This window comes from Aythya fuligula, chromosome Z (assembly GCF_009819795.1).
Source record: "Aythya fuligula isolate bAytFul2 chromosome Z, bAytFul2.pri, whole genome shotgun sequence".
In the NCBI taxonomy this organism is placed as follows: Eukaryota; Metazoa; Chordata; class Aves; order Anseriformes; family Anatidae; genus Aythya; species Aythya fuligula.
In genome coordinates this window covers 84,149,532-84,177,194 of record NC_045593.1, presented here as the reverse complement: position 1 = coordinate 84,177,194, position 27,663 = coordinate 84,149,532, and the positions used below count along the sequence as shown (strand labels likewise).

General features: G+C 42.5%; 1 protein-coding gene across 2 annotated transcripts; it reads right to left on the bottom strand.

Moving 5' to 3' along the window:
* Positions 1-116: 116 nt before the first annotated feature.
* RHOBTB3 (Rho related BTB domain containing 3) lies at positions 117-27,638 on the bottom strand. Of its 2 annotated transcripts, none has more exons than XM_032205650.1 (12): positions 27,620-27,638; positions 27,052-27,241; positions 19,325-19,517; positions 16,841-16,989; positions 15,185-15,296; positions 14,058-14,423; positions 11,679-11,791; positions 7,502-7,613; positions 6,075-6,248; positions 4,661-4,827; positions 3,236-3,332; positions 117-427 (listed from the first exon to the last, which is right to left on the bottom strand). In XM_032205650.1, coding segments are annotated over exons 1-12 (1,791 nt in total). In that variant the 5' UTR covers positions 27,622-27,638; the 3' UTR covers positions 117-311. The 2 variants fall into 2 exon arrangements, with proteins under 2 accessions (XP_032061541.1, XP_032061542.1); XM_032205651.1 differs by having other exon boundaries at positions 27,238-27,241; positions 27,620-27,635.
* Positions 27,639-27,663: the final 25 nt, after the last annotated feature.

The window sequence follows — 27,663 nt, the reverse complement described above, 5'->3', positions numbered from 1 at the left end:
AAAATTAGCAATAAAGAACTTAAAAGGGGGAACAGATGCCAGTCATGACATGGCCTGGTTGAATTCTCATGAACGTGAAATCCTTATGCTTGAAATAATTCTTCATGATACGGTTCTTACTGCTTTAAGGAAGAAAGTAGAATCATTTATTATCAAAGCAAATAACATTAGTAAGTGCACTACAGTATTGCATATAATGTTCTAGGGAACATCAGTGTTTATTTTTTGCTATTGATATGATTTTTATGCTCTATATAATCCCCAATTAGAGGTTTCCCAGTCGAGTTGCACTTCGACTATGTCCGGTCTCCTTACATTACTGCACAATGACATTTCTGAGAGTGGATGTAATTCCTGTATTCAGCAAGTTGCTTCAGGTACATGTTGGACGGCCATCTGTGCATCTCTACAAAATTGCGCTCCTCCACTAAACAATGCAATAAATGAATTAAATGTAATATACAGACAGGTATGAGTGTACAGGCTGCACAAAGTTTCTTAAAATTGGTTTTAAAACATCACGGATATAAATACAATATAAAAAGTAAAGTTGGAATGAATGACTGCATCCATTTCATCAAGAACTTAGTCTAGTACCCATGATACAAAAGTTTGACATGATGTTCCATTGCTATTAAGTCAGCAGTAAATACGTTACTTAATAAAATGGATACAACACTCATTCAAAGAGCAGAGAGATCCCCCTAAAGATGGATACTCTTTATTCTTAGAAGACAAACTAAACTGCAAGAACTTTTCCATACCATAACATTGCAGGTGAGGGTATTTCAATCCTTATGCCAATTGTTCGAGATTACAAAAAGCAAGGTAAAGAGGGCAGCTAAGAATTTATCAAGATTTTTGTCTTTTATGCCATGTTTTCTGTCACTGACAATATAAAATCATGTAACAGGTATTAGTCACATTGCTTAGGTGAATTTGCTCTGCCTTTGCAGAACAATGCCTTTTCACCACTGAAGCCCACAGCCCTATAGCTCCTGGGTCGCCCTGCAGCAGCAGCTGCCTGGCCAGGTGGGACAGAGACCCAAACCCAGGCACCCAAAGAGCAGCGAGGCCAGGGAAGTTATGTTGATAATGGGCAACAGGCAGCAACTTTCATTTGTCTGAAGCAAAATGCAGAGCTGCTTTTGATGATTTCAGGGTTTCAGCTGTAGGAAAGTAACTAGAAATCAGCTACTTCATGGTCAATTGTTCTTGAAACCAGAGGTGATGCTACATTGTGATGTTCTGAACAATACAGGTCAACTACCAGTAACTGCTGCTTTCTGAGGAGTGAGCTGCCCACCGGAGCTGTACCTGTGAGAGCACTTGTGCCCTGGCAGGTCAGAACAAGACATTTTCACCTGATCCACCTGTGTTTACATTTGCCCTTTTCTTTCTTTCCCCCACCTTGCCCAGTGCAAGTTCAGTAGAGCGGAGCATGTCAATCCCTCAACAAATCATCTGGTAGAGACTGGGAGGAAAGAGAACAGCAAAGGGCAGACTACCAAAACCTCGAAGAATACCAGTCGGGCACCCTTTTCCCTTGAGTGAATATGAGCACTTTCCACCAGGAGCTGGCCCCAAAAATGGGTGTCTGTCACCGCTGAGATTTCAGACACCTCATCAAACAGCCAACAGCCACATCAGCCCTGGGTGCTTCACAAGGGGTGAGGGCACAGAGGACACTCCAGGTGATGGCACAGCAAACATTTGGTGTGGTAATATTGTACAGCTCATCCCCAAGTTACTCGGGCACTGTCAGAGCATGTCCTGACCGTTAGCAGAAGTCTCCTAAATTTCACTTGCACAACTCTCACAGGAGGCTCGTACACAGACTGACATCCACCTGTGTAGCTGCAGATGCAGGCAGAAGCACACTTACAGCTTTCCACAGCAGAAAAACATCACTTAATAAACAAATTTCTTAGAAATTCTGGATTCATACAGGTAAAATAATATTTATCCTGCTGACGTTGATAGTGAAAAGCAGCATTAGACTTTAAAGCCTTTAGCATAGCTATCTGAAGCTGAGCCTCTTGATGGAGCTCTTTCAGCACTAAAAAATAATTTACGGTGAGTGTGAAGAGACCTGCTGTGCTCAGAGAAAGTGGACTACCTCAGGGGCTGCCTGTGAAAGCCTGAGTCTCAGACAGTGCCCTGGTGGTAGCACCCTTCCAGACAGGAGAAGCTCAGGAAGGGTGAAGTCCCGCAGCAAGAGAGGTTCAGACACGCACACTCTGCCACCCCAACCAGCAGGAAGGAGAGCAAACCAAGTCTGAGGAGGATGAACCCCCATGTGGATGACTCCCACCAGCACAGGTGTCCTGCTCCCAGACGTGATCCATTTCTGACTGCATAAAATGGGTCTTTAGAAGGTGGGCAGATGGTCTGATGGAGGATAGAGCCCACGTCCAAACAAAGCAGGGAGGACCCAGCCCTCCTTCCTTTGTTCATAACTGTCACAAATCTGTCATCACACAGAGAGATACAAGCCATAAAAATGGGGAAAAAAGACTTTTAAACAATTCAGGGCCAAAGAGAGCGTCAGTGCACTACGAAGAATTTCCTTCTGAAGACACTGACCCCCTACAAACAGCCCGAATATAATCCCCAGGCCCAAGAGCTGCACCTGCCAAAACCACCTTCACTTGAGTGACAAAAAGTCCTGCATGCAACAGGAAAAACTTTCTGGAATTACATGTCAGGAAACAAATATAGTCAGGGTTGAAAAATAAATCTCAATTCCCTGGAAGAACCTGGATTTAATTACTTGAAAGGATGTTAGTTAGTTACTTGGTTTCAAAGTATCTGCTGGAGACTACGACAGGAATCCTTTTTTTCCACCGACAAAAATCCCCACCCTTAAACAGCAGGTACTGGAAGTGACTCAATACAGACCACACAAACTTACAGACATAAGGGTGTGCTAGGGCTGAGATATGATGACCACATTGCCCTCATCAGTTCAGCTCTGGGTGGGACCAACTGTGCTAGTCGTCAGCACAGGGATCAAAGACAAGGGTGCGGGGTGCTGGCTGTGCTGCCCTCTGTGTGCCTCATGCTTGTTGAGCACCAGGGTGGTGAACCAAAAGGCTTCGTATTTGCTCTAGATTATGTAGCTAAGTAAGTCCTAATCATCATATGCAGAAGTAGCATTCTTCAGCATCACACTTCTAATCTAAGCAGAACGGAAAAACATTTCATTTTTTTCAAAATAATTGGTAAGGGCTACCTGAAAGATCTTGAAATTCAGGCTTTTGACTGAAGATGAGGTAGTTAGTGGCGATAAAATGAAGAAGCCAAGTTGAAAGGCAATCAGAATTGTGAAACTGCAAGAAGAAAGGAGATACAAGCAACACTTTTAATACTACCAAGTCTAAAAGTACAGGAGAAAAACAACCACACTTCCCATGCCAAAATGTATCAGATTACCACTGTCAGCACAGCAGTATATTAGATGAATTTTTTACAGGAGGAGATAAAAAAGTCGCTGGCAGAAATACTTAAACAGATGTTGACTCTTGAATGAATGATAAAACTGTCCTCCTCAAACTGATTAGCGATCTAATCCATAGGTCTTTTGGTCATGAATCTTGAAACTTTTGGCTTCTGCATATTAGCAGAACTTCAGAAAAAGTCATACAGGAGCATCCTCTGCCTCCTCTGTGGCTCATTGAGCAGGGTATTCTCATAGCTCCTGTGGTTGGAGCCCCCTGGGGGACAGAAGCAAATCTGAATGTGTGAGAGGTTCACCATCCGTCCTGGATGCACCTAGGTTGATTTCGAAACAGCAGCAAAGCCCAGTAGCATAACATGCAGAGCTGAAAATCCAGTGAGACATTTCAGGTGCTGCCAGTGAAGGAAATGCCGTGGAAATCCCTACTAACTTACTGAAATATTGGCACAAAAGGAGAATAACTTTTAAAACACACCTTTTAAAAAATGCAGTTAAGAAGATGTATTTTTAATAAGATGTACATCATCACATGCATTCACAGAGAGAAAACCTGTAAGTATATAGACTGGTGTCCTATCTCCTGTGGCAACTCAGAAACAGGAGGAGGGCAGCTATGTCGCTTTTACTAATCAGAACATTTCAGAATTGGGTTCACTTTTAAAGAAAAAAGTGTTTCATCACTGTAAATCAACAAGTTGCTTCTTTATGTATCTCCCAATATATAATAAATTTAATTTGCCTTATTCTCTTTTTATGACCATGGCATTTTACTCTCTCTTTTTTCTCCATAAAATCCTTTTTTGGATTTTGTCACCGAGATTTTCTGTGACAGTTAGATATAATACAATTTTCTTTTTGACTAAAAAAAGAGGTACTGCATCTTCAGTTGCCTTAAATGCACCTTTTTGGCAGGAATAACAATAAAGCTGAATTATTGCAGTGTGTCACTGATGAAGAAAATTGCACAAAATATGATATGACTGTACTTTCTGTAATAAAAGGTTGATGAAGACCTTATTTTAGCCACCCTTGTGCCACTAAAAATCCATAAGCACCAGATTATATCAACACTTGTCCTTGAAAGTGAAATTATTAAGATCTAAAAAATCATAACAGTTAGGATTAAAAAAATAAAAATAAAAATCCCTCCACTAATTATGGTGACCATATACATTCTTATTTAATATACAAAATCCATACCTTAGCTTTTTTGAGCAAGCTAACAATACTGAGACTTGTGGTTGCCAGTTCTCTACTAGGCATGCTCTGAAGCTGTGTGATAATGTACAGCTCACAGATATGCTGGAGTCTCATTACTTGGTACATCTCTGCACAGATCAAGAGGGACATAGCTTGGAGAATACTAGCTGAAAAACAACAGAATAACAGTTACAAGTACTTTACTTTTTTGAGAAGACACTCAAAAGCTGCTTTTCACAGAATGATCTTTCAAATATTTAATGCTGAACACAAAATCAAGATGCTGTTACCTTTTATTTTTCTTTATTATTATTATTATTATTATTATTATTATTATTATTATTATTATTATTATTATTATTATTATTATTATGTTTGCTATATCACTTTATTTTTCCTGATAAACTATTTAATTACCAGGAAAAAAGTAGTTAGTAAATTTTTAGAAGGCAAGAGTAATAAACTGTAATCAATATCCCATATCTTGAAGATGGTAAGTCAAATGCTACTGATCTCTTTAAATTGAATGATGAATAATAACAGGATTTAGCTTTCTAAATTCTCTTTTGAAAAAGAACGTCTGTAATACTTGTAAGAGTAAATACAGTGAAAAGGCCAAAGAAGGGAGCTTTTTTTTTTTCAAATGTGATGTAGAGTTTGAATATTTAAACCAGTGGACAGTGAAATATGAGAAGGATTGAGAAGAGAAAAGTGAACAAACAAACAAACAAACAAACAAAAACACAACAAACTAGAATTATTTAAGAGGAACAAAAAAGCAAAATTAAGTATAACACCATAATTCATTCTATGAAAGGAAAATTATCTGTATATAAACCACATTTCATTTTTGTGACTGCTTTTGTTCTCATTAAAAAAGACAAAAGATAAGAAGCAAAGAATATTTTAGTTTTTTTTTTTCTTGACAAATACTCCAATGCACATGTTCATTAGAAGGGCTTTATAAGCAAATAAGATATCAGTGTATATACATAAGGTATTCTTGCAATTTAATTTTAGTTACATTAAGCTTAGTAAAATGTAAGCCAAACAAAAATTACAATTTGGTAATAAAATCCCAAAGTAAGATTCAAAGCAATACTGCTTAGATGCAGAAAGAAAACTCCAAATGCTGTAGTGTACAAGAAACAAAATTTCACTTTTTTTAGTCTTACTATATAAGCATAAAACTACTACAGCAATTTTTTATTAGTGATAATCGCTCTGTTTGCATATTGGTTTTACTTGAATAAGATTGATTTCTTTTTTTAGTGCCAAATATTATCAATTTTTCTTTCTTAAGACATTGTTGAAAAAAATACTGGCATTTTCTGACTAAATAAATGCTGCTACATTGCTCCCTATCCCTTCATTCTCAGTGTGGAAAAATATGTGTATTTTTAAATATTCTTACCTGGACAGCAGGAGTCGGTATAGAGATATTCTAGAAAGGAGAGGAAAGTGTCTTTGGAAACCCCATACACTGGAACCAGAATACTATTTGCTTCTAGATAATTACCATTAAACATAGCTGCCATTACCTCACAGCGAGCTACCAGAACTGCTCTGTGTGCTGGTACAGTTGCACCTGCAGGACACAAGAGAAAAAATTGATGATGAATTTATATACACAGTAAGATCTTGATATTAAAGCTTATATTATCTTAGAATGATTACACATCACTTAGCACGATTAAAAGCAATTTTAGAGTGTTTAAAATTAACAATAGCCAATAGATAACTACTACCAAACAGGTATGTATGTGCATGCAGTTGTAGATTTGCGTACTGATTAGGAGGTTCAATCACACTATGGGTTTTTACACAAACATAATGGGCTCCCATGGTGCCAAAGCATGCTTGTAAGCTAGAAAACTTAGAGCAACTCTCACTATTCAAGGATTAGTTTCAGAATAAAAATCTGTTTGCCTGAAAAAGACTAGAGTAATTATTAAATTACTAAATTTTAGTAATTACTTAGTAATTACTAAATCGTAATAAAATTATCATGGTTGATGAATTAGGAAAAAAATCGTGGAAGATTCAGCATCCATTAAAAATAGGTCCACATTTTGTTAGTGGATAAGTATGTGGTTTTTTTTAAATACATGTTGACTCATTTGCTGGTAACTTTTGTTCTGTGTAATACACAGTGGTGGTATGGTCTCACCAGCTTCCCACAGGGCCTCTCTCAGGAATGGGATGCTGAGCTGAATTGTTTGTGTCATTAAACTCGACATGAGGATTCTGTTCTCACTGCAAAGATTTTTTTTGGTTTTACTGCATATTAAACAGAACATCTAGAAAGAATCTGCTTGTCCATGCGTGCTTATTTTTGAGGGATTAATGTTTCATATTTGGCTCTGAGACTTAAAGCTAAAATAATTAAACAATTGTCTAACCCTAAAAAGCCATTTCTGTATGAAGGGTGGGTGTGAAAAAATTGAGAAAATCATTAGCATTTAAAACAATCTCATTCTTATTCTCACAGAAGTATGCACTTTTTTTTTTTTTTTTTTTTTTTTAAATCATTTTTGTTTTCAGGATGAAGGCATTTAATTTCCAGAACAAGTCATGAATGCTACTCCAGCATATTGTGCATCTGAGTACATTGTTCACAGACAAAAGAAGAGCTGGCTGAGCATGGACACTACCCTAAAGCATCCATACAGACAAGTTGAGCAAAAAAATGCTTTCCACCATGACAGGAAAGTGTATACATTTACTCAGTTTTGACTCCCATGCAGATGCACTGGAAAATACAGTCGCCTCCCTTTTTTTTCCATTATTTTTTTCAGGGAGGATAATTGCTGGAGACGTGGTGGAGCAGAGCTGCTGTACCTTGTATTGTGAAGATGACATCCGCCAGGACAGGCGTATTAAAGAACAGCCTGAGAGAAGTATTGTACAACTGTTTTATCTGGTGAGAGCTGCCATCCCTCAAATTGTTTAGCTGCAAAATAAATTATTAATAAAAATCTGACAAGTATAGCTGAACGCAAAATAAATGACTACAAGACATGATTTATGGGGGGAGACTAAGCAGCAGCCTATCGCTCTCAGCATTATGTTCTCCTGTTAATCCCACCCAATGGCATCTCCTACATCTGCAACTCCACAACCTTTTATATCTTTCCAGTCCCTGTTCCAATTCATTTCTAGCCCTCATGCTTTTGAAGAAATGTGAAGTAGAAGTAGCCTGAAGGCATGATGAAAGCCCCAAAAGAAAACTAACAAACAACCCTACCCCCAACAAATAAACAAACAACAAACGAACAAAAAACAGCAGTTCAGGCGTATTACATTAAAAGCTTTCCAGACTTTTAAAATCCAACCCTATTAACTGTTTAGCTGTGGACATGTGTGACTGGCAAGCTACAACTGAGAAATCAGAAGCTTAAAACACTAGGTAACTTTTTGATCTGTGTATTATGTTATCTCAAGATGGTGCAAGATGATTTCCCACTTACACATCAAAGAAATATTTTATGCAAGTGCTATAGTGTCAGGGAATCTATAAGCTCTACGTGTAAATAGCTGTTAAAACTAATTCTATATTATAAGTTTTTATTGACATGTAATGTGACATAGATAACATTTTACTGTGAAGTCAGTTACTGAATTACATACATTAAGCAACAGACAGATTTCCACATCACAGCATTTATAAGGGAAACCAACTCTACCAATCTCCTCCAGAAGCATAACTTTTGGCACATTTTCAGGAGAGCAAAGCTTTCCTGGGCAGCTTCTATTACATGAGAATTAGGAACACATAATCATATTGTTAGACAACGTGTGAAGCTGTAAATATCACAGAATCACAGAATAACAGAATTTCTAGGTTGGAAGAGACCTCAAGATCATCGAGTCCAACCTCTGACCTAACACTAACCTCTGCTAAACCATATCCCTAAGCTCTACGTCTAAACGTCTTTTGAAGACTTCCAGGGATGGTGACTCCACCACTTCCCTGGGCAGCCTGTTCCAGTGTCTAACAACCCTTTCGGTAAAGAAGTTCTTCCTAACATCCAACCTAAAACTCCCCTGGCGCAACTTTGGCCCATTCCCCCTTGTCCTGTCACCAGGCACGTGGGAGAACAGGCCAACCCCCACCTCACTACAGCCTCCTTTAAGGTATCTGTAGAGAGCGATAAGGTCACCCCTGAGCCTCCTTTTCTCCAGGCTGAACAAGCCCAGCTCCCTCAGCCGCTCCTCGTAGGACTTGTTCTCCAGGCCCCTCACCAGCTTCGTCGCCCTTCTCTAGACCCGCTCAAGCACCTCGATGTCCTTCTTGTAGCGAGGGGCCCAAAACTGAACACAGTACTCGAGGTGCGGCCTCACCAGAGCCGAGTACAGGGGGACGATCACCTCCCTAGCCCTGCTGGCCACACTGTTTCTTATGCAAGCCAGGATGCTGTTGGCCTTCTTGGCCACCTGAGCACACTGCTGGCTCATATTCAGCCGACTATCAACCATCACTCCCAGGTCCTTCTCCGCCAGGCAGCTCTCCAACCACTCATCTCCCAGCCTGCTTGTAGCTCTGCTTGGGGTTATTGCACCCCAGGTGCAGGACCCAGCACTTGGCCTTGTTGAACTTCATGCAGTTGACCTCAGCCCATTGGTCCAACCTATCCAGATCCTCCTGCAGAGCCTTCCTACCCTCGAGCAGATTGACACACGCGCCTAACGGTGTCATCTGCAAACTTACTGAGGGTGCACTCAATGCCCTCGTCCAGATCATCGATGAAGATATTAAAGAGGACCGGCCCCAGCACCGAGCCCTGGGGAACACCACTAGTAACCGGCCTCCAACTGGATTTGACTTCATTTACCACGACTCTTTGGGCCCGGCTATCCAGCCAGTTTCTAACCCAATGAAGCGTGCACCAGTCCAAGCCAAGAGCAGCCAGTTTCTTGAGGAGAATGCTGTGGGAAACGGTGTCAAAAGCCTTGCTGAAGTCAAGGTAGACATCTACAGCCACTAAACACTTCACGTTGTCATAGAAGGAGATCAAGTTCATCAAGCAGGACTTGCCATTCATAAACCCATGCTGACTGGGCCTGATCGCCTGGTTGCCCTGCAAGTGCTGCGTGATGACTCTCAAGATAATCTGCTCCATGAGCTTCCCTGGCACTCAGGTCAAACTGACAGGCCTATAGTTCCCCGGGTCTGCCCTCCAGCCCTTCTTGTAGATGGGCGTCACATTTGCTAGCCGCCAGTCGACCGGGACCTCCCCTGATAGCCAGGACTGCTGATAAATGATGGAAAGCGGCTTGGCCAGCTTCTCTGCCAGTTCTCTCAGTACCCTTGGGTGGATCCCATCCAGCCCCATCGACTTGCACACATCCAAGTGCTGTACCAGGTCGCCAACCATTTCTTCGTGGATAGTGAGGGCCACATCCTGCTCCCCATCCCCTTCCACCAGCTCAGGGTACTGGATATCCAGAGAATAACCGGTATTGCCGCTAAAGACTGAGGCAAAGAAGGCATTGAGCACCTCCGCCTTTTCCTCATCTCTTGTAACTAAGTTTCCCCCCGCATCCAGTAAAGGATGGAGATTCTCCTTAGTCCTCCTTTTTGTGTTGATGTATTTATAAAAACATTTTTTGTTATCTTTAACGGCAGTAGCCAGATTGAGCTCCAGATGAGCTTTGGCCTTTCTAATTTTGTCCCTGCACAGCCTCGCAACGTCCTTATAGTCATCCCTAGTGGCCTGCCCACTTTTCCAAACATTATAAACCCTCTTTTTTCTCCTAAGATCAAGCCACAATTCTCTGTTGAGCCAGGCTGGTCTTCTTCCCTGCCAGCTCGTCTTTGGGCACGTGGGAACAGACCGTTCCTGCGCCATTAAGATTTCCCTCTTGAAGAGCGCCCAGCCTTCCTGGACCCCTCTGCCCTTCAGAACCGCCTCCCAAGGGACTCCACCAACCAGTGTCCTGAGCAGCTCAAAGTCAGCCCTCCGAAAGTCCACTACAGCGGTTTTACTGGTCCCCTTCCTGGCCTCGCCAAGAATAGTGAACTCCACCATTTCGTGGTCACTCTGCCCAAGACAGCTCCCGACAATCACATCCTCCACCAGTCCTTCTCTGTTTGTGAAGAGAAGGTCTAGCGGGGCACCACCCCTGGTGGGCTCACTAACCAGCTGCGTCAGGAAGCTATCTTCCACGCTCTCCAGAAACCTCCTAGACTGCTTTCTCAGGGCTGTGTTGTGCTTCCAGGATATGTCAGGGAAGTTGAAGTCCCCCACGAGTACAAGCACCGACGATTTCGCAACTTCTGTCAGCTGCCTGTAGAACCTCTCATCCGTGTCCTCATCCTGGTTCGGCAGTCTATAGCAGACCCCGACCAGGACGCTAGCCTTGTTGGCCTTCCCGCTGATCCTAACCCAAAGGGACTCGACCTTGTCATTCCCAGCCTTGAGTTCTACAACATCGAAAGATTCTCTGATATAGAGAGCCACAGCACCACCCCTTCCATGCTGCCTGTCCCTTCTGAAGAGCTTATAGCCACGCATTGCAGCACTCCAGTCATGAGACTGGTCCCACCACATCTCCATGATGGCAACCAAGTTGTAGCTTGCCTGCTGCACGATGGCTTCCAGCTCCTCCTGTTTGTTACCCATGCTGCGTGCATTGGTGTAGATGCACTTCAGCTGGGCCATTGCCTTATCTCCCGGCCTTGCCATTGTTCCCCCTGGCACAGCTCCAACAATCCTTGTTTCAGCCCCATCCCCCTTCTTACCTAGTTTAAAGCCCTCTCAATGAGTAATCTTGTTAGGAGACCTGCTTATGTGCTTTTTACTGATTGCATTCAACCAGCACATTACATTAGCATCTCTGTCTTTCTAAACCAGAGATAAAACACATATGAACAACCTACTGACAAAACAGTAAAAGAAAACATAAGCTAAAACTAATGTAGTACAAAGCTGACAACGAAATCTTGTCTAGAGAAGAGTTTTTTAAGAACGTAAGTAACTAATACTACCAGTTACCCCAAGAAGCTTAGGTGTACCTTCCCTGGAGTTTTCAGGATACATTTAACTTTCTCAAGCACATGTTCAGTTTTTTCAGAATCCTTCAACTTCTTTTTTATATCCTCTTCTAGTCGTTCCCACTGGCAAGCACCTGTCACAAAACCAGACAAAGTTGGCTTAAAAATTGTTAAGGCCCAGAACTTACCAGGCAGACAAAAGTTCTTATCAATACCAAACACATCCTGCAGAAATTATATTTTTTACCAAGATGTGCCCAGAAATTGGGAGATGTGATTCTGCTACAATCAAGCTTTCATGGTAAGCTGGAGATGACTTTTACAATAATATAGAATGCTTCACTATTTATTAGGCTTCTATGGCATCTGATCAACCAGCATCACTGGCTGCATTGCTTTGTAGGTGTCTGAACCAGAAAAGTTCCATGTCCAGTTATGCTGAATACTGGTAACTGAAAACAGAGCATGGTTTGCAGTGGAACTTCTTTCTTTCTTATTTTCAGAGTCAAAACCACAATATGCTCTTAGGTCTCTCCATAGTTTTCTTTTAAAAACTAAGTTGGACAGAAATAAAAAGCACTTCTTGTGATGACCTGCGAAGGCTCATAGTTGGCTTAGGCACAGATTCTGGCCCCAACTGTCAAAAATTTCTTTATGGTAAAGAAATAATATAACATTATTGCCAAATTGTAAATGCAAATCAGGTGACAGTAGCCAGATTGGGAAAAAAAAAAAAAAAAAGTTTATCCTCAAAGACTTTGCTGGGGTAAATCTCAAAGATGGGAGGCACTTCTTCAGTATCTCCCATCTGTGACCTACAGGGCCCTGCAGCCGGGAAGGTCCAGAGAGAGAAAAAAACTCAGGATAAAGAACGGGTCAGCACTGCCCTCACAGCACTCTGGTTTACCAAATGTGGAAAATGCACGCAGAAGCTGAAAGGGCATCGAGACTCTGCAGCTCTAACAGCTCCTGCATAAGGATGGTAAGTGCCTGTAATCTTGTGAGCATGATGCCATGGTCCTAACAGGCTGAAATGATGACACTGTCTCATGGCCTGATCTCTTGTCAGCCTATGCCTTAAACGTCTTCAGAAGTCTTTGCCATTGCTCAGATGTACCAAACTGCAAAGACTGAAGGCAATTCTCTTCAGGTTGTGAGCTGTGACCTCGAGCAGGGTTTCACCCACCTCTGTGCAAAGCTGTTCACCCCTTTGGTTCCCATAAACAAAAATAAAAAAATACATAGACGTCAGCAAACGCTAAAGGTAAATTAACAACACAAACAGATAAAGACACTGTACTTATCTTTCATGTGTTGAAATTCCAAGCATTATCTTCTACTCGTGCCACTAATAAATAAAATAATGGATCTATTCACACCAAAAAACAACTGCATCTGTTCTCCATGCTCAACACTCTGTTTGAAAGTACTAATGGGGAGATTTCCCAGGTTGAAAGCTGAATGAGCCTCCCTTGTACCTTTGTAAGCCTGTACTCATGTCTCAGTCACTGAGGAAAGATCCTTTTCATGTGTTAAGCAGGTATGGATCTACATACATCGACTAAGCTCCCTTATACAAGGAGTTCTAACAATATAATTATTTAGGTCATTTTTATTACCATTAACATCAGAATGTATCAATGAAAAGCCTGCTAACTTGTTCCACATATAAAAAAAGCCTATATTCTTATGTACTAACAGCTTGCAGAATATTTTATAAAGGATAACAGGAACCTCTAAAAAAAAAAATATAATATATTTCTCTTTCATCTGATGATTCCTAAGCAATATTTTAAAAGATAAATATATATATATATATTTATTGGAGATGACTTTTACAATATATATATATATTAGTTCAATATTAATATATAGCTAGCATTAATTTTGTTTGGATGAGATCACTGCCTCGATTTCATTAGCAGCAAAGCATATGCAACATAGAGAAGTTCTCTGCACCGAAACCAGATGTCACTACTTTCTTTTGAATAGCACCATGTCCAGAAGAGAAAGAGCATGTAAGATTTACTTCAGTAACACTGCATTCTTTTTAACATGTTTGGAGCATGCGGACATTTAAAGTACTTTCAAAGCCCGAACCCTGCAGCTATCATGAGTTCTATATTTTGTTGGCAAAGCTTTGAAACATCATTGATGTTAGTTTATGGCTGTAGATAAGTAAAATATCATGCTGAATAGATCTGGAGTGACAGACAATTTATTTTTTAATGGAAATATGCGGAGAGCTTCTCTCCAACAAGCATTGCTCCTCAGAGCCAGGTAGGTGTAGTGATGCGGCACAGCACATGCATGCCAAACTCAGCCTAGGGATGGCCCTTGCTTTAGTGCACGTGCTCCCAAGCAAGGCGTGTGCCACGGCAGAAATAGGCAGCAAGGTACCTGAGTATATGAAGTGCAGGATGTCCAACAGACAGGAGCAGAAGACAGAGTCCTTAACAATCACCCTGGCTGGGGGCCTGGGTTCTGCAGCGCCACGAGGAACTGAGAGCCCGGCCCCGGTGTCCACCGCAAAGAGGCTCTGCGCTGTCCGCACAACGGAGGAGTCGTGGACATCTGCGGGGCTCTTCACGTTGAAGAGCAGCATGAAGACCTGGCTCACGGAGCACAGGATGACCTTGTGAGCCTCCATCACCTTGCTGAAGTCTTCTGAGTAAAAGGCCACATCCGTGCACTGGCAGCAGAACAGCAAGTTGTGCAGGTCAGAGTCGTAATGCGAGGCCTCGCCTTTTAAGATCGGCAATTTTTCTGCAAAAGTTAAGGAGCTGGTCTGTAAAACTAAAGCAATTATTAACTGTAGAACACTTATTTTCCCAGAAATCTGATCAAATCAAGGTCAATTTTTGGAAAAAAAAATATTTGATGCAGTTCGCATACGCCTAGTGAAATACTCCTAAAATGGAAATATTTAGTAGAACTTGTTTAGCAAAGCATGTCTACCAACTTACAAAACCTTTTAAGGCACTTATGACTGAAATAAATCTTGGCTGTGAGTCTCAAAGCTACAGGATCTGAGTGTATTTTCTTGTACATGCAAGACAAGACAGCTACATATTTAGAAGCAAAATCTTGTCAATAATCCTTTCTCTGGATATGTGCATCAGGTGCTTGGACATCACATGCAGGAGGAACTCAAGTATTTTTCCTTTAAGGAAAATAGGAATTTTACTTGTTGATATTGTAGAACAATAAAGCATTAAGTAATGACTTCCTTTTCTAATTTGTATGTTCATCTTTTACTAGTTTGTACACCATAAAATACACCAGAAAATGACTCTTATTATTTGTGTCTGAAACAAATTAGAAGCCGATTGCAATGTTACATGTTGCTACACAATTCCCCCCATATTAATTAAACTACACTAAGAGACAATGCAACCAGAGCATCATAACCAGTATAGCTGATGACAGATAACACCGCTCAGAATAGTTACGACAAAGCATTAATTGCATAAAGAACACCATAGACATAGCAGACAATACAGCAGAGACCAGACATCAGCGAGCACCTGGCTGTTCAAGCTGAGGGGGTTGCACACGATGGCGCTTCTGGTTCTTTTTTCTTTTCTTCATTTTTTCAGATGACTTCTGATTCAAACTTTGGATCATAAAATATTCCAGCTAAAATATAAAATGCAATTTTAACAAATCTTTTTAATTTAAGAACATACTATCCACGAATCTATGAACAATGAGTGGACCCGACATGCAGGACTGAAGTTACTGCCATTAGGAAGGGCCACCCAGGTTATCAGTGTTCTGGCACTTCCTTATCAGAAGATACCAAAGGTGATTGAAATCAGCATAATTTAAAAGACTATTTATTCACATGGTGATGGTTATCTCTCCTGTGTTTCATCTTCTCAAAAATGACAGACACAAAGATATTCAGCTTATCAACTTTAGTAGATGCTAATTACACAATTACAGAGAGGAATAAGACTCAATGTCTAATGATCAGGTGCTAGTGATGGAAACAACAAACCCTATACGAGCTCTTCAGCTTGCAATCCACACAATGCTATAGTGCCTTCTGGAAAAGCCACGTTAAAATATCACCTGTGTGAGCACAGCATTTTACTACAAGAGACAGCAAGCGTGATCACTGCAATAAAAATGTACCTCAGGTGAAATGATTAATTTAAAATGAGCAGAGGCATTAATGGTGATATGGTTCTAGGTAATGGAGGTGTTAAACCCTTTTAGCACCCAATGCATTCCAGTAGCATGCACAGTGCTTTATGAAAACTAGAAGAATATTCTGCTTGGATGAGATGTTGTGAGGATTCCTTGGTTTTAGTCGGGAATGAATGGATCCTATAAAAACTGGCTACCTTGTGCCAGATATTTCAAGCTGCTATCAAATCCCATGGAAGCACACTGCACTTATACATCAGGGACAGCTGTCAAACCATGTGAAATTACTGGGCTAAAGGAACTACATTTTTTTTTCTTCAAATCCAAATGCTACCAGGGAAGTAAATAAACGGTTCAAAAAAAACCCCGAGCTTAAAATGTTGCATAAGGTTGAAAATTAAATGCAAATGTGAAACAATTTTATGGAGAAGTCTGAAAGACTGTGGTTTGAAACTGTTCTGTGGACCTCCCTGCCTGCAGGAGAGAGGAAAAATAAAGTGCTAATTAAAGGTGAAATATTTTTAACAAGCTTTTGAGCTTCTGCCTTGTTTGACTTTACTGCAACTGACCCCAGGTTCTGCTCAGGATTACCGACAGTGCCATGACTGTTTGCTGAGAGACCACAAGAATATGCTGAAAAATCGGTCACTTCAGCAATCTTATTGTCCTCATTTCATGAGCAGGACAACAGAGGGATTGAGCAATTACAGTAAAACTTAAAAAAGAGATGAGAACATGACAGAATAACAGTTGGAATGGACCCGCGGAGGCCACCCACTCAAACCACCAGCTTCAAGCAGGTCTCCTCTTTCAAACCCACACATCAGGTTGTCAAAGGTGCCTTGTCCAGCTGGGGTCTATCACACTCAAGCAGGAAAAAAGCACCAGAAGTGTGTGGGGAGTCCCTGCAGCGTGCACCACGGCTTCCCCCGTTTCTCCAACAGGCAGTTACAGCTGGCCCGTTGGGCCCATTAGGCCCATCAGGCCCACCCCGCGCCATGCTGGGAGCCCTGTGGCCCCTCACTTACCACACCCCCGAAATACTTCTGGATATAGAAGTCGTTAAGAGTGTGCAGCTCAAGGTAAGTAGCTCCGAACTCCTTAGCAAGCTGGAGCCCCTCAGAGGTGGTAACACAGCTCCCCCGGTCCGAGGTGCACAGTGGGCAGGTACAGGGCACTGCGGAGAAAACAGGGGTGCGTGTAAGGCGTTTTGGTCCAACCACCCAGACTACCCATCTCCCTAAACAGTTGTAAGGATGTTCTGCTCAGAAAATAAAAAACAGTCAAGCACAGCAGTTTTCTGGTAAGAAATCTGCAATCATATCAACATGAACAACTTCTAGTCCATTCAAGATACCAGCTGCTATGCAAAACTCAGTTTATCCTACATTAACATTATTTTAAATACCATTTGGATTCTATTTAAATTCAATTCGAGGCAGAAGAGTTGAGCAGGACTTTCAGGACGCTGGTTTGGGGTTGGTACGTGCACCACGGGTTGCTGCCACCCTCCCGCCTGTCATACTGCGGCCTCTCTGTGCACTCCAGGCATGGAAAGGAAAAACTTCCACCAACAGTCCTGGCTGCCATGAGCACGCACATACAGCAGAGTATGATTTATTTTCAGGTTTTACATAATTCTTTATGCCATAGTAGCTATTTTTGAAGACTGTGCTGTTACTGATAGAAATCTGTTAGCCACCTGAGCTTGGCTTTGCTTAACACCAGCAAGAACTGCCTGCAAAAACGTGCTCCCAAATATGCCGTACATGCTCTACACTTGTTCCCACTGCTCTGGCCCACGGGCAACATGTGTTAACATCGCTGTTTTTATTTCTGTTGGCAGCAGCACTTGCTACTACAAAAGATTAAAATCTTAGTAATGAGTATGAGCAAGCCACCGGCCCGCACGTACCTCCCCCAAACAAAGGGGTGCAGTGCGAGCCCCAGCAGCCGGGTCATGACCCAGGCGGTGGCTGGGAGCCCTGGCCTCTCCCCTGGCCTCTCCCCATGAGGAGGCAGGCAGAGGGAGGCTGGGGAAGACAGCAAGTGCAGGGAAGGGAAAGAAATGGGGAAGCCCAGGGTTAGTTCAATGGGACGTTACCTCTGGGACGGCAGATTTATTGCCCTTGTGTAAATCACAGCATAAAAGCATTTTGTCGCTGTTAGTGACTTACTAAAGGAAATAATAAAATTAAAATAAAATAAAATAAAATAAAATAAAATAAAATAAAATAAAATAAAATAAAATAAAATAAAATAAAATAAAATAAAATAAAATAAAATAAAATAAAATAAAATAAAATAAAATAAAATAATAAAATGGGAAAGAAGGGAAAGGAAAGAAGGGAAAGGCAAAGAATTTAAAGGCAAAGAAGGGAAAGGGTAAGAAAAGAAAGGGAAAGAAGGGAAAGATTTAATTCTTATAGAGTTCTTTAACAACCCCATCTCAATCACTGAGCAAAACGGGACGTAAATAGATGCTGGCAAAACTGAACATTATGTCCACAGAAGATATATGTCATACTGCTTAATACTTATACATATTTCACAAAGTAAATGACTATAGATATGTTCATAAACCACATCCCTTACTCTTAGCTGGAGAAATGCTCAGAAACATTGCTTTTAGTCAAACTCATAAAGTAAAACCAAGTCACAAGTTTGGCACTCATTGTCTTGGAAAGAAAACATGTAAGAAAATCAAACCCCGTGACTAAACAGACTATGAAAACCAGCAAAAGCACAATGCAAAACACCTGGAAATAGAGAATGAAGTTTATGTGGTTATTCTGTTGGTATCTGTGCTATTTTTTTTTTCTACTTTACTTCAGGATGTAAGCAGACAAAAGCTACTCATGTCTACCCAAACTGTGCGCATCTTCTTATGTGTTGCCCCAGTCAGCTGCGGGACACCAAGGTGTCAATCCACACCCGTGTGACTGTGGTTTCCCTAAGCGTGAAACAGCAGCACCTCCCTGCTAGCTACACATCAGTGTGCTCTGCCCTCATCGTGGGCCTCCTGTGCAGCCCGTGCGGTACCAAAGGGCTGTCTCTCTGCTCCTCTGATGACACCCTAGAGGATGCAGAGGCTTTTTCCACCACCTCAGGCTGCAGGCTGACGCACTGAGTTTTAATGCTGGAGATATGTGGAACCTGCAATATGGCTAGAGAGAGCTCACAACTACAGAGCTCATCTCGTACACTCAAATTTATGTCTCTTTAATCCTAAACACTATATTTAATCCCCACCTCTGATGACTCCACAAGAAGAGTTGTTGCAGAGGTCAAAGCAGGATAGGATGCCTTTTGTCATCAGGATTAATTAACCATAAGGGTTCTTGCCCACATGCCAGCCTGCAGAACCACAATACATGAGCACATTACTGTCATTCTGACAGATTAATTGTTCTGTTAACAACCTGGAAAAACAATCAGCTTCTACTGAAATTACTACATGTCTAACTTCCAAGTGGCATTTTAACTATTGCTTCAGAAGATCGGATACTTACAGTTTTTTCTTGCACCAATAGCAGAAATTATTACCGGAATTGAACAGTGGTTTAATGCCTTTTTTATCATTGGGACATAACTGTCTTTTATTTCTTGAAACGAGGTCTTGTCATTGACAGAGTATTTAATCACAATAATATCAGCTCCTCCAATAAGACTGCGAGAGGTGTACCAGTCACTGTCAAATATATCCTAAACAGGGAAAAAAAAAAAAAAAAAAAAAGTCAAGAATCCCTTGTCTATAAATGAAATGATTAGCTATTCAATATAATTTAATGCAAAACCTTACAGGCATGCTTTTAACTGATAGTCTAATATCTCATTTGAAGACATGCAACAAAGACCAGAATTGATGCTCTGTAATTCTGTTATTTGCAAAACAAGTTATTCAGATAGTATTTATCTAGGGATATAATTTGCAGGAAGAAACACTGCTGTTTAAAATACTTAACTTTCATATGTTTCTATTAAGGAAATAAAAGTGGTAAGAATTTTGTAACAATTCATATAAAACCATTAATTAGAATAATATTTTAGGTAGAGGGTTACACAGAACAATAGTTTGTACTTATGAACCTTTAGATACAGCTTTTATCACTTGAGTGTAATATTTATCTGCTTCACAGAAGCTTCCAGGCAGAAACAAGTGCTAGTGTCTTCAATACAAGACTTATGTGACATAACTAACCTTCCTTTTTCAATTTCTCATTCAGTTTTTCATTACCGTGGGCTATAAGAGTAAGATTTAAACTCTAAAATTATTTTGTATCCAATTAAATTACAACTGTGCTGCATCTACACATAATATTGGTTGTTACTCATATAGTCATTTGCATGGCATCTCCGATTTCAGGATTTCTGCTTTACCAAACACTAGCTCAGAAATGGCAATGGCTTTGCACATCTGCTCAGCTGAAAACTCTTGACAGAAATCTGGAAATTTTCCAGAGAACTAAAAGTCAATTCAAAAATCTAAAATAGTATAACCTTTCAGAACAGTACTATACAGCATGAAGTAAAGCTAACATAAAATATGATCTTGAGAAAAAAAAAAAATGGAAACGAGCAATGATTAAATGCAGAAGACATGGAAGGGAGGATGAAATAGTCATAAAAGAAGAGACAAAAGAACAGGACTCAAAGTTTGGGTTGGGTGAGGGGAAATCAATGGGATCACTCCGAAAGAGTCACTGTTTCAAATCTGTGCTGAAAGAGCTGTATTACTCTTAAGTACAAGAGAAGTAGGAACTTGCTGGAAGTCTATCAATTGGCAAATATTTGCCTAGACTGTCAGCGCACATCCTACACAATTCAGAGCTTTTTTCTACACATAATTAAGCCGAGAAATAAACTCAAAGCCTAATAGGTGTTCCCATTAATTTCTTTAGTAGGTGTCCTTGTTCTGAAATAAGAGAACTATAGACAATTTACAAGTTATAAAGAATAGCTATAGTATAATGATTCACCATGCTGGCATGAGCTTTAAAAGTCTTGCTGTTGGTGGATTTTACTCAAGTCAACTGTTAGAGATTATTATAATCCCAGGTTAAGGAAAACTTTCACCATGGTTTAACAAAATTCTATTCTTTCTATTCTATTCTATTCTATTCTATTCTATTCTATTCTATTCTATTCTATTCTATTCTATTCTATTCTATTCTATTCTATTCTATTCATTTCCTCCCCTCCCATCCCATCCTGTCCTAGTCCAAAATAACTTGGCTGTGCTAATCCAGCTTTGTATCAGCTTCAGTCCTGATTCACTTAACAGAATCCCAGAATGGTTTGGGTTGGAAGAGACCTATATCCCACCCAATTTCCAGCCCCCTGCCATGGGCAGGGACACCTCTCCCCAGCCCAGGCTGCCCCCAACCTCATCCAGCCTGGCCTTGGGCACTGCCAGGGATGGGGCAGCCACAGCTCCTCTGGGCAGCCTGTGCTGGTGCCTCACCCCTCTCAGAGGGAAAAAATTCTTCCTTATAACTAATCTAAATCTACCCTCTTTCAATTGGTGATGGTTAGCTTCCTTTACATGACTATTTCATAGCATAGTCTCATCAGAGGGCTCGAACTATGTGTTTCATCTTCTGTCTGCCTCCTTGTTCACAATAAATAGATAACTATTTCCCCTGGAAACTGCAGAGTGTTTTAGAGCCTCCTGTTTGACATTTAACCCATGCCTTTTTCTCACTGGTTGCTCCTAGGCACCAGCAAAACTTCAAACCTCAGCCCAGCCAAACCAAAAACATTCAAATCTGTAGCCAGAACACACTTACTTCATAGTGAATTTATAAAGTTAAGGCAGTAACACAAGTTTAGTACCTGTAGCAGTGAGACTACCAGTTACAGTGCTTTAAGACAGCCAGCTAGATGGGCATTCACAGCACCTCATCACCATACTGCCAGGAAAAATTTGAGAACATTCAAGGGGCAGCTCTAATACTTTTTAGCTGATGAAGATCTCCACATAAATATTTTGGTAGGGTTGCATACATTTACCACATGAAAGGTTTAACGAAAAATAAAATACAATCCAAAAATAAATATAAAACGTTTAGTTGTTGTATGACAGAAGATAGAAAGCATGCCTGTTGCTTTTCAATTTCCTTCTGTCTGCTTGTGTTGAAGCTCAGGTTTGCACATTTCTATCACTAAGATGTTGGGGATCAATAACACCACCGGGGACTAGAGCAAAGATGCACATACAAAAATTCTGCAACAAGCAAATGCATTCATAATAAAAAATACTTGTGGAAACTTCATACTGGATGTAATATGCGATATTTACATGTTGTCACATGTCTGTATATGGTTTGCACAGCTGCCTCCATTATAGAGCTAAATCTCCAATGGACTTTGACACCATTTCATGCCACAAAGAAAGATTTTGGGAAGATTGTTGAGGTTTTGGTGAATATGAACTCAGCATGGCCAAAGGAAAGAACCACTTCTAACCGTAGTACTTAATTGGGTATCAGCCCTAGCGGCAGCTCTGGACACAACACAGTCTAACACACAAGGGCACACTGCTCCAGCCTCAGCTCTCATCCCAGCTCTCCAAAGAGAGCATCATCCCGTAAAAGACCATCCTTGAACACCCTCCAAGCCCTAACCCCAACTAGTGGCATCTCTGGGGCTCTTCCCGATCTCATCAGAGCACATTGTAGAAGACTTGTGTTTGACTGCAAGCTTGTGCAGGTAACACAACAGCGGTGTAAAGGTCAGTATGATACAGCAAGAAAATATGTATGCTTTTCCTGTTGAAAATGATACTAAAAATGTATTTTTGACAACAAAACAACAACAAGAAAGCTTAGCCATTAGTTCACAAGTAATGCACTAGGTGCCCTTTTTGTACCCTGCCACATCTCCAGCTCTGCAGGTGTGTGGAAACTTGGTGAAACCCTTACTGAAAATAACTGCATGGGTGCATAAATGCATGTCTTTGTTGAACTGCTAGGGAAAAAAGTCTTATGGGCTCTCAAGAGCAGACTGCAGCAGGTTCTTAGGTGTGCACAGCTGCATCTTGTAGCAGGTTTGTGGGTCTGTGGTTTCCTCCACTACCCCCTGCCACCACTGTGTGTCTCTGCTAATACTAAAAAGGATTTTGGTGATGTTGACAGAGCTGTGGGGATGGAGTGCACCTTCCCAGGATGAGAGCCAGTGTGCAGCATATCAAAGAAGCTAGAACAATGTTGGATGCGCCCACCCAAAGCATCACAACACCCCATCTGTATCACCCTCCTGCAGTTTCCCTAAGCTCTCCCACACACCCAAAGTCTGTTCTTCAGGATGGATGTTACTTTCACAAACACAGAGCAGAAAGACGTGTTCCCAGAGGCCTCATGGCAATTATTTCATTTTGCATCAAAGGTAGAGTAGACCATTCAGATTACTGCTCCCATGGTGGGAAAGTTCTTCAAAAACATCTCTGACAAAATGTTGTTCTCCCAATACATCACTTGAGACAGAGCATCTGGATCCTTAGCCATGTTAAGCACTCCTTGATTATCATTTTTAGGAAAGTTTTCCTGCAGAAATGGCAGAAGAATTCCCTCAGATAATGAGCTGTTCAGATGCAGGAGTGACCTCAATTCCAGGCTCCAGCTATGCCATTTGCATTGCAGCTACTTCTCATCACACTTCCTGCTCTTGGCACAGTCCACTTCCCAAGACAGCCACCGACACAGAGAATAAGTGCATAGCTAGCGTTATGGTAATATGACCTTATTAGTTATAATTGTAGTTCTGTTGCTGTTCCTCTCAGGACTTCCTAGAAAAGAAGCTGCATTCTCCCCTTACCTGTCTCTGCTACACACCTCTCTCATGAGGAACCCTTTCCACTAGTAAATCTTTCTTGTCAAGCAGCAAAGTCGAAAACCAAGCCTTCAGGGGCAAGGAAAACGTGGTTTTCCTGCGGATCACATGGTCCCCTTAGAGGACAACAGCTGCTTTGTGAAAAAAAAAAAACAATGTATGAATGCCTTCAGGGAGCCAGCAGCGTCCTACTGCCCACTGAGCCCAGCACCCTGCCCACCACAGCACCAGCACCAGCACCAGTGAGTGCTCGGTGCTGGGGCAGAGCAGCCCCTCTCTCCCCAAGCCCCCCAGCACCTGCCAGGTGCACCGTGGCTGTTGGGAGGTTTGCCCCAGTGCAGGATCTGTCCCAGGACTTGCTCCCCCAACCTAGGACTGAATCTCTCTAATATCTTTACAGCACTGCTCCAGGCGAGAGGAAAGATCAGCAGAGGTAACACAGCTAGGTTTATTGCCCTAGTGCCGCTAGGCACTAGGCACTGCTAGGCACAGTGCCGCTCATCCTGCCATTTATTTTCCAACATCACAATTAAATGAATCAAAATATGAATTGCTGTTTCTATGCTATGCTTCATTCTGAAGTTGAAGATTTACTTGCCATCAGATATTACAGACTTGGTCCACACTTTATCTGCAGTTTTCACCTGTACACATGCAGGAGCACAACAAAACTCAGCATAAAGTGACTGAAGTTGCAAAGTACACACAAGCGGATAAAACAGCAACTCACTTCCCAGGACTGTCAAATCTGACACATTCATAGCTTGCCAGGTAAAGCAACCTTTACTAGAGGAAACTCTAAACTACACTTGCAAACTACTCCTTTCAAGTCACTAGCTCCCATACTGAGTTTTATGAAAAAAAAAAAAAAGATAAAAAATTTTGACTTTCTAGTTCGATATGCATTATGAGATCACAACTTGAGCATGTGTTAGCAACCAAGTGCACATTAAAGTCACAATATGTAGCTTGGATGTTAGCACACTTAGGTTTTCCTTAGTTCTTCATCCCTCTGCTCATGCCAGGTCTTTTTTTTTTTTTTTTTGTCAAAGTTTGTTCCAGCCATGTGAACCACCAGGGAATTGGTCCTGTGTATCTGTCCCCTGCACATGGCAGGTATCAGCATGCAGCTTCCCAAACACAGTGTGGGACACAGCAGGCCACAGTGATAAATACACAGGGTTTGACGCATGAAGGTCGGTGTGGTTTCGGAAACAGTGGCACTGTGCTCACAGATTTCAACAAGAATGATGCACCTCTATCTCCAAAGCCAGCACTGCTTCCCTGCACCCTGCAGCTGCCACCAGGAGGAAGATCTCACAACACTCAGCTGCTCCTCTGCATGCTGGCAGTAATGCCATCCTTGTCATTTTTGGAGCACAGAAACTTCAAAGACCTTAAGTCCGTCTGTAACACTAGACAGACTGTTCCTATGGGCAGCAATTCCCAAGAACAGCTCAAACCTGCTCTGCAGTTTGGTAGCCACCTCCAGCCACCAAATACCAGGACCCCAGGGTAACGCTGATGCTGCTTCAGCGACCCCGTTCCCAGAAGGATGCCACTGCAGCACTGTTCACCTCGTGCAGACAAGACACCGGCCAGGACATGTGCACAAAGACAGCAAACGCACCCTGCACCACGATCACAACAGTGCCCACCCATGCCATGGGACCCGGGCAGCCTGCCATCCTGCAGCAATTGGTGTGCTCACCTGCCAGGTTTGTGTGCAGCACTGGCTTCCTTTGATCCTGTGGGTTTGATCTAGATAAAATACAAACCTTAGCTGAAATGGAAATTATGCTTAGATGAAACAATGCAAAGCCCACTATGTCACTGCCTCTAATATTCAGTACCCTGCATGAAATATGAATCCTTTACTGTGAGGAATATGATGCATTAGCGACGACCGCACTTGAGGCACCCCCAGTCATTGTTCTGAGCTGTTACGTAGTATTTCCCCTGGCTACCAAAGAATAGTCCTTCAAAGACCACAACGACCTAAAGCCTCAAGAATCCAGCCTACCAACAACAGTCCTGTCCTGCCTCCTCCTAGCAAGCAGGCAGCTTCACTTGGAGCAAAGAACCTTCAGAGGAGGCCAGTCCAACTCCCTGAGATGTCTTCTGCTCAGCAAAAAATGCTCACTGCTCCTCATTATTCCCAGTAATAGGCTCCCTGCCTCCCTTGGCTGAGAAAGGGAACAACAAGAGGCCAATGCTGTAAAACATAATGCCATAGACAAAAACAAGATAGCTTTTCAAGGCCAAAAGTGACAAGAGGTCCAGAGATGGAGAGCCTTGCTCTCCGCAAGGTCAGATGGACATAAAACAACATAAGATGAAAAATGCATCTCTAATCTAGGTCTGCACACTTTTCTCCTCCTACCATTCTCCAGCTATCGCTGCCTGCCTTCCAACCCCCCTTGCCAAGCGCCAGTCCTTTGAAACATCCTTTGAAGTCCTACAGCTTTAATTTACATTCAGTGGCTCCTACTCATTGCTGTGCTCCAATGAACTGAACAAAGTACACATGCAGATGAAATGCAGATTTAAAAATTAAAAAAAAAAAAAATCAGAGATCCCATTTAAAAAGAAAAAAGAAAAAGAAACGAAAAGGAAAAGCAGTGAGAAATAGAGAACAGAAAGATAGCTAAATTGGATAATGCAGCTTTAAGATTACAGGCTCCTGATATCATGTATTGCTGCACTGGTAGGATTCCCGTAGATTGGAAAAAAAAAAAAAAGTTTCCTTTACAGTGCTGCAAAAATCACTCTCAGGATAAAATTATTAAGTTCAAGCCAACTACTGTCTCAGAGTTTGATTTTGTTAAAGCTGTTAAAGCTTTTTTTTTTTTTTGGAAGGCAATCAGGTGTTATTAAGTATGCGTTATTCTAAAGTATCAGTGTCATTTCTTGCATAATCATTGACCTGCTCATACTCCTAATTAAGTTATCTCACCCATTAGCAAAAGTCCCAGTAACACGGTAGAGTGTCAGGACCCTCATTATTTACCTTCTGATGTGAGAAATCGTGCTAGGATGTGATAATTCATCACAGCAGAAGCAAAAGGACTCGAAACAGTGCATTTAGCTAGAGGACAGATAACAGAACCTGTCATTTCCCTGAGCTGGACACCTGATTGCCTTTTCAGCCTTACAGAGAAAAAGATCCTCTGTGGACTGCTGCATCCTTTCTGGTGTTTTGAGACTTGTTTTCGGCATTTTGCCATAAACCCGGTGCCACAGCACCAGCCCCGGCGCTCTCGCCTCTCTTTTTTATCGGTCGGGCCGCCCGCAGCACCGGGCATAGCCCTCCCGGGGAGACCCCCGGGCAGAGCAGAGACCTCCCCCTGTTTCAGGGGGGCGACCCCCGAAGGAGGGGGACACCCGGGGGACCCGCGCCGCGCCGTACCCATCGCGGACACTCGTGGACCTCCAGCCGCACGCCGCCCAGGATGCGCGCCCGGAGCCGGCTGGGCGCGGGGCTGCCCAGCTCGGCCACCAGCCCGCTGCCCCGCAGGTAGCTCCGCACCAGCCCCGGCTGCCCCGCGCCGCCCGACGCCGCCTCCCGCTCCGTGCCCAGCGCCACGATGCTCACCGACCTGCAACGGCACCCCCGGCATCACCCCCGGCATCACCCCCCGGTACCTCCCGGTACCCCCCGATCCCCTCCGGGACTCCCCCGGCATCCCCCCCGGTACCTCCCGGTACCTCCCGGCACTCCCGGATCCCCCCCCGACATCACCCCCGGTACCCCCCGATGCCCCGCGATCCTCTCCGGTACTTGCCCGGTGCCCCCCCGGTACCCCCCGGTACCTCCCCGTACCCCCAGCATCCCCCCTGTGCCCCCCGACCCCCCACGGGACTCCCCCGGCATCCTCCCCCGATCCCCTCCGGTACCCCCCGGTGTTCCCGATCCCCCCTGACCCCCCCCCGGTACCCTTCTCCCGACCCCCCCCCGGCCCCGCGTCGGCCCCTACATGCTCCCGGCTCTGCCTCCCTCCCTCCCGCGCTACGTCACGGA

Excerpts from the sequence above, each read along its gene's own strand:
- RHOBTB3 (XM_032205650.1), bottom strand. Across the intron at positions 16,990-19,324 it reads TATTGGTGCAAGAAAAAACT|TGCCCTGTACCTGCCCACTG; the intron begins GTAAGTATCCGA and ends TTTTCTCCGCAG. Across the intron at positions 7,614-11,678 it reads TCCTGAAAACTCCAGGGAAG|CTAAACAATTTGAGGGATGG; the intron begins GTACACCTAAGC and ends TTTATTTTGCAG.